This window comes from Lissotriton vulgaris (assembly GCF_964263255.1).
Source record: "Lissotriton vulgaris chromosome 9 unlocalized genomic scaffold, aLisVul1.2 SUPER_9_unloc_2, whole genome shotgun sequence".
Classification (NCBI taxonomy): Eukaryota; Metazoa; Chordata; class Amphibia; order Caudata; family Salamandridae; genus Lissotriton; species Lissotriton vulgaris.
The window spans coordinates 232,118-248,768 of NW_028240617.1; the positions used below are offsets into that span (position 1 = coordinate 232,118).

At 49.8% G+C, this 16,651-nt stretch overlaps 1 protein-coding gene across 1 annotated transcript in view; it reads right to left on the minus strand.

Annotated features, from left to right (window-relative positions):
- Nucleotides 1–649: 649 nt before the first annotated feature.
- Nucleotides 650–16,651, minus strand: part of LOC147672941 (small ribosomal subunit protein mS25-like) — a 47,942-nt gene continuing 31,940 nt past the window's right edge. The window contains exon 4 of the mRNA XM_086947897.1: nt 650–2,515. Within this exon, the coding sequence (XP_086804023.1) occupies nt 2,323–2,515 (193 nt within the window). The 3' untranslated portion in view covers nt 650–2,322. The remainder of the gene's footprint in view (nt 2,516–16,651) is intronic.

A 16,651-nucleotide genomic window follows, 5' to 3' on the forward strand; every position in this document is an offset into this window, starting at 1 on the left:
AAAGTCCTAGTATGCTTCTAGCAAGGATCATTTTGAATGAGGAAATTGTTGAGACTCTTCCATATGTTGTTGTAGGCTACTTCAAAACCTCACCAGCAAAACTTCCCTTTGTGTGGCCATGGCAGAGTCTTCAGTTTGGCATATCCTGTACTGTTGTTTTTAGGATATGCCTCAATTCTCATCTAACTGGAAGTTCTAATGCTTAATTACCACTACTTGCGTATGTCTTTGGGGAAATATTTGCTACTCCTTCCTGCTTTGTTATTGTAGGTAAAACAGAAGTAAATGAACATATAAAAAAACAAGTCTTTATTTGAACAGAAATGTCTGCAGTTAACGGCCTAATACACTAATTTAAGGTAGCCCTATTGTACGTGTCGTATTTATGATGACTATTTGTATTGATCAAGAGACTTGTACTGAAGTGCGCCTTCATAGAGTGATGCCTGTTCAGTGATGCATGGAAACCTCATGCCGCTGATGTCACTCTGCACGAAGAAGCTAACTGACTTTATCCATTATTTGTTATTCTAATCTCGAATAAACTTGCATGTACTACTTCTCAGCATTCTTTTTACAGTATTGAGAGCTTTTGTATTTAAAAAGAATCTATAAATTAAAAAAATAAACAATGTACCGGTGTGACGACTTTGTGTAAACAAGTTAATCTTTTATTGCAGTTTATTTTGCATAACACCTAGATAGACTAGGAAAAGGTAAAGCGAATGAATGAATGACTCCTTTTTATTATTAATGAGGTGGTGTACAAAGTTGTATTTGTTTAAAATCACACTTTCCTTCAAAACTTCCTTCATATGTTGCCGATCTTCCAGTTATTAATGGTTACGTTCATTGCGTGTTTTAACTCACCCAAATTACTAGGGGTTATTCCTCTTACCAACCTCACTGGGAAGGGCACAAAAATGTTGCTACCTGACACTACCAAAATAATGCACCACCTACAAATGTGCCACTCGTTAAAAAAAAAAAATGGAACCACTGTTAACAGGACAAATATATTAAGTGGAGGGTTCTGACAATTTCCCAGTTTAAAAAAAAATCCTCCTGGAGAATCCATCAGCATTTTCAAGGTAGTCTGTTTCAAAGTTTATGCTGCACACGTGCCACCATTTAAGCTGCGAGTATTCAATGAAAGTCAATGGATATCACAGCACGGAGTCGGTTTACCTTCCAACCATGTTCCCGAGAATTCTGTCATCCACCACAGTATGGTAAACCAACTAAACAAAAAGAAGAAATACACAGTTGCGAGCAGTTCATAAATAAATTGAGAAATCTACATATAAGGACTGCGTTGTCGGTGGAGAATGTTCATCCATAGTCATGTTTTAGAAATTTCTGGCTGGCTGAAGTAGCGCACACAGGTTCCAAGGCCCAGATTTACATACAAGGCACGCAACAAGTCGCTGAACTGCGTTGGGGGAACCGGAGAGAGCAGAACTGCACCATATTTCTTAAGATGTAGCGCTGTTCTGCTCTTTCCCTGTGCTGGTACTTCAGGCAGCCATGAGCCAATGCAGAAACCCTTGCACCCTGTGCAGTGGTGTCTGAAGCATAGTGTTTGTACTATAAGCGGCCCACCCTCCAGTACAAAAACTATGCTTTAAGGCTTTTTCTACTTAGTATATGCACTTTACAATGCATCACACAGGCAAAGTGGGAAAAACGGGAAGAAATTACAAATGATCTTCCTTTCGCCTGCCTTAGGCACAGGATTTTGCCACAAATCTTGGTCTACAGTTCTTTGTAGATGGGAGATGGGAGATTTGCATAAAAACCTATGGGTAGTCGTATGGGAACGCCCATGCACCACCCTTGAAGCAAGGCAACACATTACACTACTTTCCTATAACAAATTTGTGCAAACTCGATTCAAAGCTTTTGTAAAACTGTGCTCAAATGTCTGAGTCCCCTAGCGCCTTGAGACCCACTGGGTGAGTAGTGCGCTATACAAATGCCCGAACTTGAACTTGTATAAAAAAAAAAAAAGACATTGGTTATCTACAATCATACATAAGTAACCTTTGTACCGCAGAAGCGCGCAGAGCTAAGCAAAACAAACTGTAAATGAATCAAATGTCTCTTGAAGAACTTTTAATTTCACAATAAATGTGCACTTTCCCCTAACACCTCACATACAGGTATTCAGAAATCTTAACTTTTCCTTTAGCGGTACTGACTGGCAGACCAGCACAAGTGGTTTCCTTTCATGACTTTTCCTGTGGCACAAACCGGGCCATCCCATGCTCTGTCTTGCAGACAGACTCTTGCCCCTGGTGGATTGTCCTCCCAAACCTGGGCTCAGACAGCAGAGCTCTCCCTCTGGGCGGCTTTGTACTTCCCAGTCATCTCCTTCGGTAGAGGCACAATACTGGGGCAGGGCACCTGCCCCTCCACTTCACACATACACTCGCGTAGGCAGTATTTACGGGGGCCAAAGTTTCCTGGGTGGTTTGCTTTCACCATTTTTGCTTCTTCACTTTTCAGCGTGTCCCTAGCAAAATAAAAATACATAATTAGTAAATTGTATTGCATAGATTAAACAAGCATCCTGAAGAATAATTGCTTTTTCTGTTAATAAGACGGTCACCTTAGGTTTAGAAAGATGCTAAAAACCTTCCTATTTCTGTAATCTCTCGGGTGATGAATTGGTTCACTGCAGCGCTGGGATGCCTCCGGGTAACCACGCGCTATATAAATGAGTATTCATTCATTCATTCATTCATTCATTCATTCTCCCATATAAGATCAGCTTCTTTAAGAAATCTCCAAGATGCACGTTTTCCGCTTCTAAGATGTAGATCTGCTTAGTGAGTCAATCGCAATAGAGGGAGCTCGTCATCAATTTAACCAGGTCTTCTATACTGCCTTAAGCAAGGACTATACAAAGCCAGCCAGTAGATTATAGCAGCGGGTTTTACGCATACCATCCTCTCTTTCCCACCATCTCAGTCTTTTATATAGTTTGTAACAGAGCTAGTATCGCCAACCATGTATTACTCCTGTTTTCAGGTGCAAAAGGATGAAAAGTTAGGTCAGCCTTGAGGCGATTTAGCCATGTGAGAAGCAGGCTGCACATTAATCTACAGAGCTGCCAGCAAAAACATTTGATATAGACTCAGACATTCAACATGTAATAGTGCATTGTTACATCTGGCTCATTCTGAGCGCCGCTATCCCACATTCCAGATGATAAATCTGGTTATTCACTGCTATGAAATAGCAACAAAGGGGAAACAAGCATGATTTCTCACTGTTGCTTCATCAGAAAGGAGTTCCAGTCTTCTCTGACAGGTCTCTTCAAGAGTCTATCAGTAGGGGTCTGGCTCCCTCTAGTGTGGGAGAAGTGTGCCGCAGCGGCTGACTCCAGAGCACAGGGCTCACGGTTCGATCCCCAGCGGCAGCTCAGGACAGCAGCATGTGACTGGGCAACAGCTCGCTTAATCCCCAACGGTGGCCCCCAGCAACTTGGATCACACACTTTGAGATCGGTTTACGGGTCAAATACGATACAGTTACATAGAATAGATTGTTCAACTTACTAGACCTGCAGTCTCGTAAAAATGTTATTATTTTTCGAGGCCTGGGGAGCCAACCGGTGGTAAGTAACTGTAAGCACGAGTTGGGCTATAAGCGTATTTTGATTATTATTTTTTTTTTTTTACTTTTCAATAGCTTTTGCTGACAACACATGCATTCTGTACAGGCGAAACTTAAAAAGCATCTGCAATGCTGTAAAACATGCTAAACAAAATATTGGTAAAACTAATAGCTCTTGTTTATTTATTTTAAAAGTTTTATATAGCGCTGGCTAGACCCTGAGGTATCAGAGCGCTTTACAGGAGCATCAGATCATAGTTACAGGTTACATCGTTACAAAGGTTACACAACTCTTAGAGCATGGCAACATAGTTACTTGTAAGGTCGAGATAAACAATAAGCACAAATATGTAAGGGGAAAAGCAGGCAAAGTGAGAGATTCAGGGGAGGGGGGGTGGAGTAGGGGAAGTAGACAGATAATGAAGGCGGGAAAGATGAAGGGAGGGTGAGAGACACAGCATGGGGAGGAGGGGAGGGGTGACGGGGACACAAACCGGTAGACGAGTCAAGGCAACGTCCAAAGTCCAGTAAGCTGTGGTCCCAGGAGAAGTGGTATTCCTTCCCTATCTCTATTCCGAGAGGCTCCCTTTATGCAGTGGACTCTCTCAGAGGGGTCTCTGAGACTCCAAGGCCTACATACTGGATCCTTCCCCAACAAGCATTGGAAATGCAATAGGTCTCGCACCATTAGAGTTAGTGCTTTTAGAATTGTTTATGGGTTTTTTTTGTAAATGTTTAGCATTTTTGTTTCCTGTAGCCAATGCTAAAGAATTACACATAAAAAAAGCCATAAACATTTCTTAAAGCTGTAACTGAAATGGTCTGAGACCTATTGCACTGTGTGAGGGTGAGGGGTTGAGGGTGAGTGAGGGTGAGGGGTTGAGGGTGAGTGAGGGTGAGGGGTTGAGGGTGAGTGAGGGTGAGGGGTTGAGGGTGAGTGAGGGTGAGGGGTTGAGGGTGAGTGAGGATGAGTGAGGGTGAGGGGTTGAGGGTGAGTGAGGATGAGTGAGGGGTTGAGGGTGAGGGGTTGAGGGTGAGGGAGGGTGAGGGATTGAGGGTGAGGGGTTGAGGGTGAGGGGTTGAGGGTGAGTGAGGGTGAGTGTGAGTGGTTGAGGGTGGGTGAGGGTGAGTGAGGATAAGGTGTTGAGGGTGGGTGAGGGTGAGTGAGGGTGAGGGGTTGAGGGTGAGTGAGGGTGAGGGTTTGAGGGTGAGGGGGGGTGAGGGTGAGTGAGGGTGAGGGGTTGAGGGTGAGTGAGGATGAGTGAGGGGTTGAGGGTGAGTGAGGGTGAGGGGTTGAGGGTGAGTGAGGGTGAGGGTGAGTGAGGGTGAGTGAGGGTGGGGGGTTCAGGGTGAGTGAGGGTGAGGGTGAGTGAGGGTGAGTGAGGGTGGGGGGTTCAGGGTGAGTGAGGGTGGGTGAGGGTGACTGAGGGTGAGGGTGAGTGAGGGTGAGGGGTTCAGGGTGAGGGAGGGTGAGGGGTTGAGGGTGAGTGAGGGTGAGGGGTTGAGGGTGAGTGGTTGATGGTGAGTGAGGGTGAGGGGTTCAGGGTGAGTGAGGGTGAGGGGTTGAGGGTGGGTGAGGGGTTGAGGGTGAGTGAGGGTGAGGGGTTGAGGGTGAGGGAGGGTGAGGGGTTGAGGGTGAGTGAGGGTGAGGGGGTGAGGGGTTGAGGGTGAGTGAGGGTGAGGGGTTGAGGGTGAGTGAGGGTGAGGGGTTGAGGGTGAGGGGTTGAGGGTGAGTGAGGGGTTGAGGGTGAGGGGTTGAGGGTGAGGGGTTGAGGGGTTGAGGGTGAGTGAGGGTGAGGGGTTGAGGGTGAGTGAGGGTGAGGGGTTGAGGGTGAGTGACGGTGAGGGGTTGAGGGTGAGTGAGGGTGAGTGAGGGTGAGGGTGAGTGGGGTTGAGGGTGAGGGGTTGAGGGTGGGTGAGGGGTTGAGGGTGAGTGAGGGTGAGGGGTTGAGGGTGAGTGAGGGTGAGGGGTTGAGGGTGAGTGAGGGTGAGGGTGAGTGAGGGTGAGGGTGAGGGTGAGGGGTTGAGGGTGAGTGAGGGTGAGGGTGAGTGAGGGTGAGGGTGAGTGAGGGTGAGGGGTTGAGGGTGAGTGAGGGTGAGGGTGAGTGAGGGTGAGGGTGAGGGGGGGTGAGGGTGAGTGAGGGTGAGGGGTTGAGGGTGAGTGAGGATGAGTGAGGGGTTGAGGGTGAGTGAGGGGTTGAGGGTGAGTGAGGGTGAGGGGTTGGGGGTGAGTGAGGGTGAGGGTGAGTGAGGGTGGGGGGTTGAGGGTGAGTGAGGGTGAGGGTGAGTGAGGGTGGGGGGTTGAGGGTGAGTGAGGGTGACTGAGGGTGAGGGTGAGTGAGGGTGAGGGGTTGAGGGTGAGTGGTTGATGGTGAGTGAGGGTGAGGGGTTGAGGGTGAGTGAGGGTGAGGGGTTGAGGGTGAGTGAGGGTGAGGGGTTGAGGGTGAGGGGTTGAGGGTGGGTGAGGGGGTGAGGGGTTGAGGGTGAGGGAGGGTGAGGGGTTGAGGGTGAGTGAGGGTGAGGGGTTGAGGGTGAGTGAGGGTGAGGGGTTGAGGGTGAGTGAGGGTGAGGGGTTGAGGGTGAGAGTGAGTGAGGGGTTGAGGGTGAGGGGTTGAGGGTGAGTGAGGGTGAGGGGTTGAGGGTGAGGGGTTGAGGGTGAGGGTGAGTGAGGGTGAGGGTGAGTGAGGGTGAGGGTGAGTGAGGGTGAGGGTGAGGGGTTGAGGGTGAGTGAGGGTGAGGGTGAGTGAGGGTGAGGGTTTGAGGGTGAGGGGGGGTGAGGGTGAGTGAGGGTGAGGGTGAGGGGTTGAGGGTGAGTGAGGATGAGTGAGGGGTTGAGGGTGAGTGAGGGGTTGAGGGTGAGTGAGGGTGAGGGGTTGAGGGTGAGTGAGGGTGAGGGTGAGTGAGGGTGAGGGGTTGAGGGTGAGTGAGGGTGACTGAGGGTGACTGAGGGTGAGGGTGAGTGAGGGTGAGGGGTTGAGGGTGAGTGGTTGATGGTGAGTGAGGGTGAGGGGTTGAGGGTGAGTGAGGGTGAGGGGTTGAGGGTGAGTGAGGGTGAGGGGTTGAGGGTGAGGGGTTGAGGGTGAGTGAGGGTGAGGGGTTGAGGGTGAGTGAGGGTGAGGGGTTGAGGGTGAGTGAGGGTGAGGGGTTGAGGGTGGGTGAGGGGTTGAGGGTGAGTGAGGGTGAGGGGGTGAGGGTGAGTGAGGGTGAGTGAGGGAGGGTGAGGGGTTGAGGGGGAGGGGTCGAGGGGGAGGGGTCGAGGGGGAGGGGTCGAGGGGGAGGGGTCGAGGGGGAGTGAGGGTGAGGGCGTGAGGGGTTGAGGGTGAGGGGTTGAGGGTGAGTGAGGGTGAGGGGTTGAGGGTGAGTGAGGGTGAGGGGTTGAGGGTGAGTGAGGATGAGTGAGAGTGAGGGTGAGTGAGGGTGAGTGAGGGGTTGAGGGTGAGTGAGGATGAGTGAGAGTGAGGATGAGTGAGAGTGAGGGTGAGTGAGGGGTTGAGGGTGAGTGAGGGTGAGGTGTTGAGGGTGAGTGAGGGTGAGGGAGGGTGAGGGTGAGTGAGGGTGAGGGTGAGTGAGGGTGAGGGTGAGGGTGAGTGAGGGTGGGTGAGGGTGAGTGAGGGTGAGTGAGGGTGAGTGAGGGTGGGTGAGGGTGGGTGAGGGGTTGAGGGTGAGTGAGGGTGAGGGTGAGGGGTTGAGGGTGAGGGGTTGAGGGTGAGGGGTTGAGGGTGAGGGGTTGAGGGTGAGGGGTTGAGGGTGAGTGAGGGGTTGAGGGTCGCTGCATCCCATCTTCCGTATTGGGAAACAAAGGAACGATCCGAGCAAGCTCCCTGTCGGGTCATTCTTAAACGCCCCTTTGAAAGCACGTCAGCGGCAGTGTTGAGCGCCAGAAGGATTCGCTTCAGGGAAGAAGAGCTGGCCGCTTTGTTTCGGCGACTGCAATCCAGGAATGTGAAGTCAGGCGAACTTGAAAAATAAAAGTCTGGAAAAATGAAATCTTTCTGCCCTAATTTCCCCCAAAAGAGCCTCCATTCGCCTTGGTCAGGTTTTACGTTGCACATCTGATAGAAATGCTGGATCGCCGTTTACAGGGGCACGTCCTGCCTCTCCGCAGAAAGTACGTTTCTATTTCCAGGAAATAAGTGAGCGGCGCCAGACAGTGATGTCATCCAAGAAGTGCAACAGAGAAGCCGCCACCACCACTGGATGCAGGACGCGTGCCTCGTAAAAGAAGCCACCTAACCCAATACTGAGAGATCTAATACCGCATTAAAAAACAATGGCCAGTAAAAAAAAAAAAACCTTCATGGGGGATGTGCGTTAATAGTCCAAAGCAATTGTATATTTAAACTGGGCAGTCAAACTCAGTACTTTCTTACTTTGTTCTAAAGTGTTCTGAAAATGTTTGCGAGTTCCTTGCCAAATGAAAGAAAGAACCCGGGGGCTTTACTGATTTAATAAGATACGACTCAGAACAAAACCAACAGGTACACAATGCAAAGGATGAGAAAAAAAAAATCGCGACGACAAGTCAGCAAGAACCATGTGAATAGGACTAGAAAAAAAATAAACAAAACGGAGGGAAGAGAGGGGGGAGGAGAAATGCGACACGGCGGGAAGGGGAGGGGGCGGAGCGGGTAAAATAACAAACAAGACGGAGGGAAGAGAGGGGAGGGGGGAGGAGAAATGCGACACGGCGGGAAGGGGAGGGGGCGGAGCGGGTAAACCAAGACGGAAAGCACGCGCTTTTAAGCTCCATGCGCATTGAGCTTAAAAGTCACGGGCACTGCAAGGAATCGCCACGATTCCTTGCAGTGCGGATAAAGAGTGGATAAGTGCCAATACTCTCGCCTTGCTCGATGCGCATGCGCATCGACAGGCGAGACCTAAAAAGGGGAGAGGGAGTGCTTTGGCAAGGGGTGTTCTACCATACCTCAGCTGTGAGTGGCTCCCTTGGCGCAGTGGACTCACTCAGCGGATTCGCTGAGACTCCAGAGTATAAATATTGGATCTTTCCCCAGCAAGGGGAGAAGGAGTGCTTAGTCAAAGGGCACAAAGGACAGGGGGGTAGGCAGAGTAGCAGGCAAAGGGAGAGATTCAGGGGAAAGAGGATAGGAGCTAGGGAACAGACAATAAGGAGAGACGAAAAAAAGTCTGTCTAAAGACCAACTGGGTAGGCGTCGACCAAGGAGGGAATCCACGGCCAATCTCCCCTATAGCTAAACCAGGTAGCTCCATCGGGCATCAGACAAAATAGTTCGGTCTCAATACATTGAGAGAGGAGGGAAGGAGAGACAAATAGAGGGAGGATGCAGGAGGAGACGACAGGAGAGACGAAAGGAAGTGCAACAATGTGGTTCAACAATGTACCAGAAAGAGAACAACAAGTTAACAAATCAAACAGTCAGCAATACATTAGGGGAGGAGAGAAAGTAGTGAGGGGTAGGGGAGGAGAGAGAGTGAGGATAAGGGAAGAGATAACCGTAGAGACGAAAGGAAGTCTGTCTAAAAACCGACTGGGTAGGTGACGACCAAGGAGGGAATCCACAGCCCATCTCCCCTATAGCTAAACCAAGCAGCTCCATCGGGCATCAGACAAAATAGATCAGTCTCACGTGGCGAGGGAAGAGGTTCACAGAAAAACAGGGTGGGGAGCAAGGGCATGTGAGGGCAGAGGACAGAAGCTGGAAAGAGTAGGAGCGGAGAGGGGGAGGGTTGGGGGAAGGGGGAAGGTAAGGTCAGGAGAGACGTGGGCACGTTAGCCCGAAGTCCGGCAGGGTATGTGATACTCAAAGGAGGGGGCACCAAAGTCAATCTCCCCCATAGCTCGGCGAGTCAGCAGACCCTGGTTCGTTCTTGATCTTCTTTAGTAGGGTCCACATTTCTCTTTCAGCCATTTTGGTGTCTTGCGTACGAGTGAGGGTAGGGTACCTGGATTACTTTCCCCCAGCGTGTTTTCGAGTACGGATGTGCTCTATTGTCTTTGTTGACTAGCGTTGGGGTTGCCCCTACACGTCTCTGGCGGTCTCTGTGGGCTTCTCCTGCGGTTTTTTGGCAGCCTGATGTTTCTCCGTGGTGTTGTGGTGGGGTGCGTCACTGTGTCAGCGTGCTGGGTATCTCAACCGAATTCAGTCTCCACTGCACCACTTGTTTGAGCTCCCGGGGTATATGAAATGCCACCGGGTGTTCGTGAGTCCTGTGCCTCCCATGTGTGCCAATTGCCTTCACACTTTGTCAGTCCTGCAGCAGTGTGCGCGAGCAGGGTCTCACGGCCTTCCCGCGCTGCGTGTTATACATCGCAATGCCCTCCACATTAAGCAGGAGCCTTGCTATGGGACCAGGTTGAGAGGGGCCACCTGGCCGCACCGGCAGACTGTGTGCATCACTTCTGTCGTGCGCTGCTGTCCCCAGACATGTGTCCCAGCGGTCCAAGCTGCTCCCCACCAATTCATTGTTCCCCATTAACAGTCCATGAGGACATGGGTTCCCTGTGCGCTGCCCCACGATGGTGAAGACCTATTGGTTTTGTCAATGCTTGTATTGTTCTGTTCTTCTTCCTACTTTATGGTATTGAAGCCCTTTACTTTGTCTCATAAGAACGTTTAGGGGTTGTTTCTGCGTTACTAGGGGGCCTTTTACTAACAGTTACTAGTTAGTTTTTATATTTTCCTCAGAACGTCTACCTACCTAGTGTAAGAATGCTTTATTTATTTATGCTTTTTTTATATAGCGCCGACTTTACCCGAAGGCGTCAGAGCGCTTCACAATAGGAACAGAAAATTACAAGTGAACAAATTACAAAAGCAGACGATAAGTTACATGAGGTAAAAGTGACAATTGTGAGCAAACAAAATACATGAGGTAGCAAACAGTGCATTACAGGAGGAAAGAGTGACAAGTATGCAGGTTACAAGAGAAAAGAAAGTACAATTAGAGGTAATATTTAAACAAAATTGCCTGACAGCCAGTAATATATATACTAACTTGGCGGCCTGGCTCGAATACTGGTTGTTGGAACTGGGGTCACCAGTCCCAGAGGGTAGCATGGCACGAGCGGGTAGGCATCCGAAAGCTTATGTGTAAAGCGATCATACAGCACACGCAACCACTGAGTCAGAAACATGAGCACGCAATTAGGGACGCCACTCCAGTGAGCTTGTGTAAAAACTCAAATTAACTTTATTAAGATAGAGCAGGATCAGGGTATTAGGAATTCATCATAAGATTAGCTTCATAGCTCTCTTTTCAGGTACCTGTGTGTCAACACTTGGCATTAAACTTCAGTTGAATAAATATTAGATATTTCATAAATAATAAATATTGGATAAATACATTTTTAGTAAAACACAGGCCTGACCTATGCCTTGCTCCCGGTCAGCACCAGCATCAAATACATTAAGGAGTTATAACAGAAAGCATTTCAATAAATAACAGTAGGTTTCTACTTTTTACTCCCCAAGCAAAGCTGAGCGTTTCAGAACAGCAACATGTAAATAAATCACTGTAGGCTTCTAGTAAATTTAGCACTACGTGGAAGAAAACATTTCATTAGTTATGCATCAACCTTTCAATCAATATGGATTTCACCATATTATGCATTAACACATTTCATTGGAGGCCAAGCATTTTCTTGGCAGTAACCTCTTTACCCTACAGATTATATTATCATCTAAGAGGGCATCAGCAGACCCCTAACTAGGGTAGTATAACCATCCTACTAGATACGAACTAACATCTCCTCACCCCCCCTGACTAAACAGGCCATTAACACTCAGGCAGGAAGAACCATCCCCTAAGCGTAGGTAAAACATTTCCTTAGTCAGGAATAACCATTTCAGGGAATAGGAGTAACCCTTCCTTAATCAGGAATCAACATTACACTAGAAGTCAAGCATAGGCATTTCATATAACAAGAATGGGCAACCCTTTTAGGTAAATACTGCATTAGGCAGATATCCCATTAGGCCTAAATAACCCTGACTTTAGGTAGGGATTGACCACCCTCCCTTAAGCAGGAGTAACACACTTCACTGCGGGTAAAACATTTCATTACAGTGTAGCTATGTCCTTAAAGCATTAACGTGTCCCTGCTCAGCAATCAACAGTTCATTAGGTCAGAGGACATTTCATTAACCATTATGCAAAACATCTCTTTAAGGCAAAAATAACCCTTGCCTAAGGTAAATGAGCCTTTCATTGAGGCAGAATAAACCTTTCTTAAACCCAGAATAATGTTTACCTAAGCAGGGATCTTCTAGGCTGGAATAAAACCTTTCATCAGGCAACACCTCTCATTTAGGGCTAATAACTCCTTATATACCTAGAGGTCTTTGGGAACCATTGCATTAGGCAGGGGTATGCATGACATATGACCCAGGAACCTTTTCATTATGTAAGTTCACCATCTCCTGTGGTAGCAAAAAGCACTCGGGTAACCCTGCCTTCAGCAGAAGTAGCATGTCATAAAAGTGGGGCAGACAATTTCGCTAAGCAGGTCTACCTCATACATCAGGCTCAGAGAAGAACATCTCATTAGGCCAATAAAACATTTCTACTAATTAGGGAGAACATTTCATCAACAACAAATATCCCAGGCATCATGGTAAGATTACATATTGGCCCCAGTATGGGTAGGTTATTTCATTAATGGACCACTAGCCAGGGGTTAACCTAGTGCCCAACTGTCCCTAATGGGCTTTCATAGTGTTAATTAACCCTGGCCCAGTTCCAGTACTTGTGGGGAGCCAGGAGGGCTCAGCAAAAGATTTTCCCACGAGGAGGGGCGGTACCGGGACCTCCTTATGGTTCCCGCCCTCCCTCCTTATGTTTACCTTCTCTCTTCGGCCTATTTACGGCCCTTGCGGAGGTTCTGCAGCCGGGGAGGGCTTCGGCCCTCAAGCATGCCTCATGGCGGCCCAGCGCGGTGCAGAGGGGCCTGATGCAGGCACCGGCGCTTGGGCCGAGGCTGATCCTCGATGTGGGGCGAAGCGGAGGGGGCTCCTGAACTCCACACCCCCTCCGTGATGCGTGTTGGGCCCGGCAGGGCTTTCCCCCGTTACTGGCAGACGCGCATCAAAGCAGCCGATCGCTGCTCGGCTCCGGCGGACCCATCCGGAAATAAGGAAGGCGGGGGCGCGGCTAGAGACGCGGTGCCCCTGTCACGTGATGGCGGGCCTGTTCCGGCCTTCTTGCAACGCGGCGGCCTAACTCCGCTTCCAGAGGCCGCCGCGGAGATCTCGTCAGTCGGGCTGGTGGGGGCAGCGGTGAACACCGCGCTGGCTCCGCGGACTCCGGCGTTCTGACAGGAATTTTCACGGCGGCCTCCCCAAGGCTCCGGGGGCCGCCTTTCGGACTTCCCACACTTGGGCCCTGCGCAGCCCACAGCAAGATGGCGGCGGCCCTTTCCTGGCACCGAGGGCCGCCGGGGGCAAACTCCAGCTCTCCTCAGGGCAGCCTTGGCTGCGGTGGTGAGTGGGACAGCAGCGCTTGGGTGGACACAGCGCTCAACAGATTTAGCGCTTCAGGGGTCACAGCGCTCCAAGGTAGAAGCGCTTCAGCAGATCCTCAAAGGACAGCGCTTAGCAGAGTTAGCGCTTGGATCCACATGTACAGCTCTTCTTCAGAACAGTCTTCAGGCAGTCCAGCGCCTGGGGGAGAAATACAGCACTTGCAAGGGTGCCGCAGTGCTGGGGAGACCAGCGCTTGGGAGACATGTATAGCGCTCCTTAGGGGCAAGTACCTCACAGCAGGTGAGCGCTTCTCAAGGGCAACAGTTCACAGCGCTTTACAAGCAGCTTGACAGGACAGGCAGTCTCTGATTCAGCGCTTCATCCATTGTGGATTTAAAGTAAAGGCAGCTCACAGGACAAGCCACACAGCAGTGGCAGGTTAGCGCAGGAACCCCAGGTGGCGTCAGGAGGGGCACAGGGAGCGTCACAGCGCCAATACCTGGGTAGTTCCTCAAAAAGTCCTGTGGGGATTTAGTTTTCTTCTTGGCGTGATGTTTCTTGCGCCCTTAGTTTAGTTGCTTGGTTTCTTGTTCCTTGATTTAGTTGCTTGGTTTCTTGTTCCTTGAAGGGGGGATAAATTGGTGGCTGGTGTTCCAAGTTCTTCTCAGCCAATCCCTTCAAGTGGTCCCTGGGGGTTCCCTTCCGCGGGGTTAGGTCAGTGGGGGGGGAAACAGGATACCTCAACACTTGTAAAGCAGCACACTAGGCCCTGTCATTCCAGCATCATAAGACCTGGCCCTGACCCCCACTGCCTATCCTCCTGCGTAGGTACTTCCCCAGGTCTTCCCTCAGTCCCTCTCCTCAGGAAAGTTTCCCTCCCTTTCCTTATATACTGCCAGTTGACAGTTGGTAGTGGCAGTTGGTGTCACCTCACCTCTCCCAGAAGGTTCCAGAGGCTTCCAGGAGGTTCCACCAGGCTAAGATGGATACATTGCCAGAGGGTTCCAGCCAGCCCCTGGCTACTAGAATGCGCCCACTAAACCACGCTGCTGCAGCAGTGGTCTGTGGCAGCCATATTAGGGGTATAAGGCACCTGCATTTTAACACTAGTTTTACACTACACAGGCCCTTCTCCACTACACAAGGCCTACACACTGTTGTTTCAATAGGGGCATTCTAAATTAACAGGGGATAAAAAGCGAAAAATGTTGGGGAAAGGGCCAAGTCTCACACATCTCCCCCCCAGCCAAAAGCCAGGGTAGACTGATCATTCCCTTGACGGGCTTCCCTGCTTGGGGCGGAAAAAGGTGGACGCAGGCCCAATACCCCCATGACATCCTCGCTAATCCAACTACCCCACTGGTGTTCCTAGTGGGATGCGGCCAGGACAGACCTCCAATCCAGATGTCTCTGGCCCTTACTCTCTCTCAGAGTGGGGGGCAGTCGCCCCAGGCCCGTGGTACCTTTTTCCACTCTCCTGCTCAACCTAGGGTCTAAACCCTTAAGTTGAACTGGTGACAGGGGCGAGACTTACCTCTCCCTGCACCCCCTCCCAGGGTTCCGCACCCTCCCACCTGGAGTAGTACCCCTGAGAGTCACAACCGGGGGAACTCTGAATACAGAGATTCCTCCCACCAGGTCAGGCAACCCCTGAACCTGGCCACCCAACCCAGGATCTTAACCCCGTGGCTGGACCGGTGCCAGAGGAGAGTCCTTCCTCCCTCTGCACCCCCTCCCAGGGTTCCGCACCCTCCCACCTGGAGAGGTACCCCTGGGAGTCACACCGGTAGGGTCCTTCGTTACCGGTACCCCACCCTCCAGGTCAGGCAACTCCTGCACCTGAAACCCCAGTCCAGGTTCTACACTCTGTGACTGGTCTAAACTCCGAACCTCGGGTACGCTGCCACCATTGGAAGCACCTGGTACACATAATTCCAAGGCCTTCAGCTCTAACTCTTCTAGCTGAAGCCTGTGCACCAGCTTCCTCTCATCCATTGCAAGGCTCTCACTCTCCCTCTCATGCTCTATCATCTTAGACGACGCACACCCCCAGTTACTCTACTCCCTGCCCCAGAACATCCTCCCGGTAGCACATTGTCAGACACAACAATTTTGAGTAGGCCTGGATCTTCTGGTGTGCCCGCCTCCCTGGGTGTGACCTGCCCCTCCTGTTCCCCATCCCCTCTCCCCTCTGGGTGGGCTCCTAACCGTGCCCCCAAAGTGGTACGGAGTTCCTTCTTCCCTCCGCCCAACAGGCACCCCCATCCCCTGACAAAACTCCATTATGCCAGGTGGGGACTCAGATAAATCTGGGAAAAGATACCAGGACGTGGGTGACAGGATTAGGTCTAACAGATCTTGATACACTCACAGGCTAGACAGTGGAGGGGTCAATTACTTTGGCTTACACACAATAATTGTGCAGCCCAATTGCTGTGCACCCTGTCCCAATGGAGGGTGCTGCATGGTCACAAGTCCTGGATCCCACCGCTCGACACCAATATGTTGGAACTGGGGTCACCAGTCCCCGAGGGTAGCATGGCACGAGCGGGTAGGCATCCGAAAGCTTATGTGTAAAGCGACCATACAGCACACGCAACCACTGAGTCAGAAACATGAGCACGCAATTAGGGACGCCACTCCAGTGAGCTTGTGTAAAAACTCAAGTTAACTTTATTAAGATAGAGCAGGATCAGGGTATTAGGAATTCATCATAAGATTAGCTTCATAGCTCTCTTTTCAGGTACCTGTGTGTCAACACTTGGCATTAAACGTCAGTTGAATAAATATTAGATATTTCATAAATAATAAATATTGGATAAATACATTTTTAGTAAAACACAGGCCTGACCTATGCCTTGCTCCCGGTCAGCACCAGCATCAAATACATTAAGGAGTTATAACAGAAAGCATTTCAATAAATAACAGTAGGTTTCTACTTTTTACTCCCCAAGCAAAGCTGAGCGTTTCAGAACAGCAACATGTAAATAAATCACTGTAGGCTTCTAGAAAATTTAGCACTACGTGGAAGAAAACATTTCATTAGTTATGCATCAACCTTTCAATCAATATGGATTTCACCATATTATGCATTAACACATTTCATTGGAGGCCAAGCATTTTCTTGGCAGTAACCTCTTTACCCTACAGATTATATTATCATCTAAGAGGGCATCAGCAGACCCCCAACTAGGGTAGTATAACCATCCTACTAGATACGAACTAACATCTCCTCACCCCACTGACTAAACAGGCCATTAACACTCAGGCAGGAAGAACCATCCCCTAAGCGTAGGTAAAGCATTTCCTTAGTCAGGAATAACCATTTCAGGGAATAGGAGTAGCCCTTCCTTAATCAGGAATCAACATTACACTAGAAGTCAAGCATAGGCATTTCATATAACAAGAATGGGCAACCCTTTTAGGTAAATACTGCATTAGGCAGATATCCCATTAGGCCTAAATAACCCTGACTTTAGGTAGGGATTGACCACCCTCCCTTAAGCAGGAGTAACACACTTCACTGCGGGTAAAACATTTCATTACAGTGTAGCTATGTCCTTAAAGCATTAACGTGTCCCTGCTCGGCA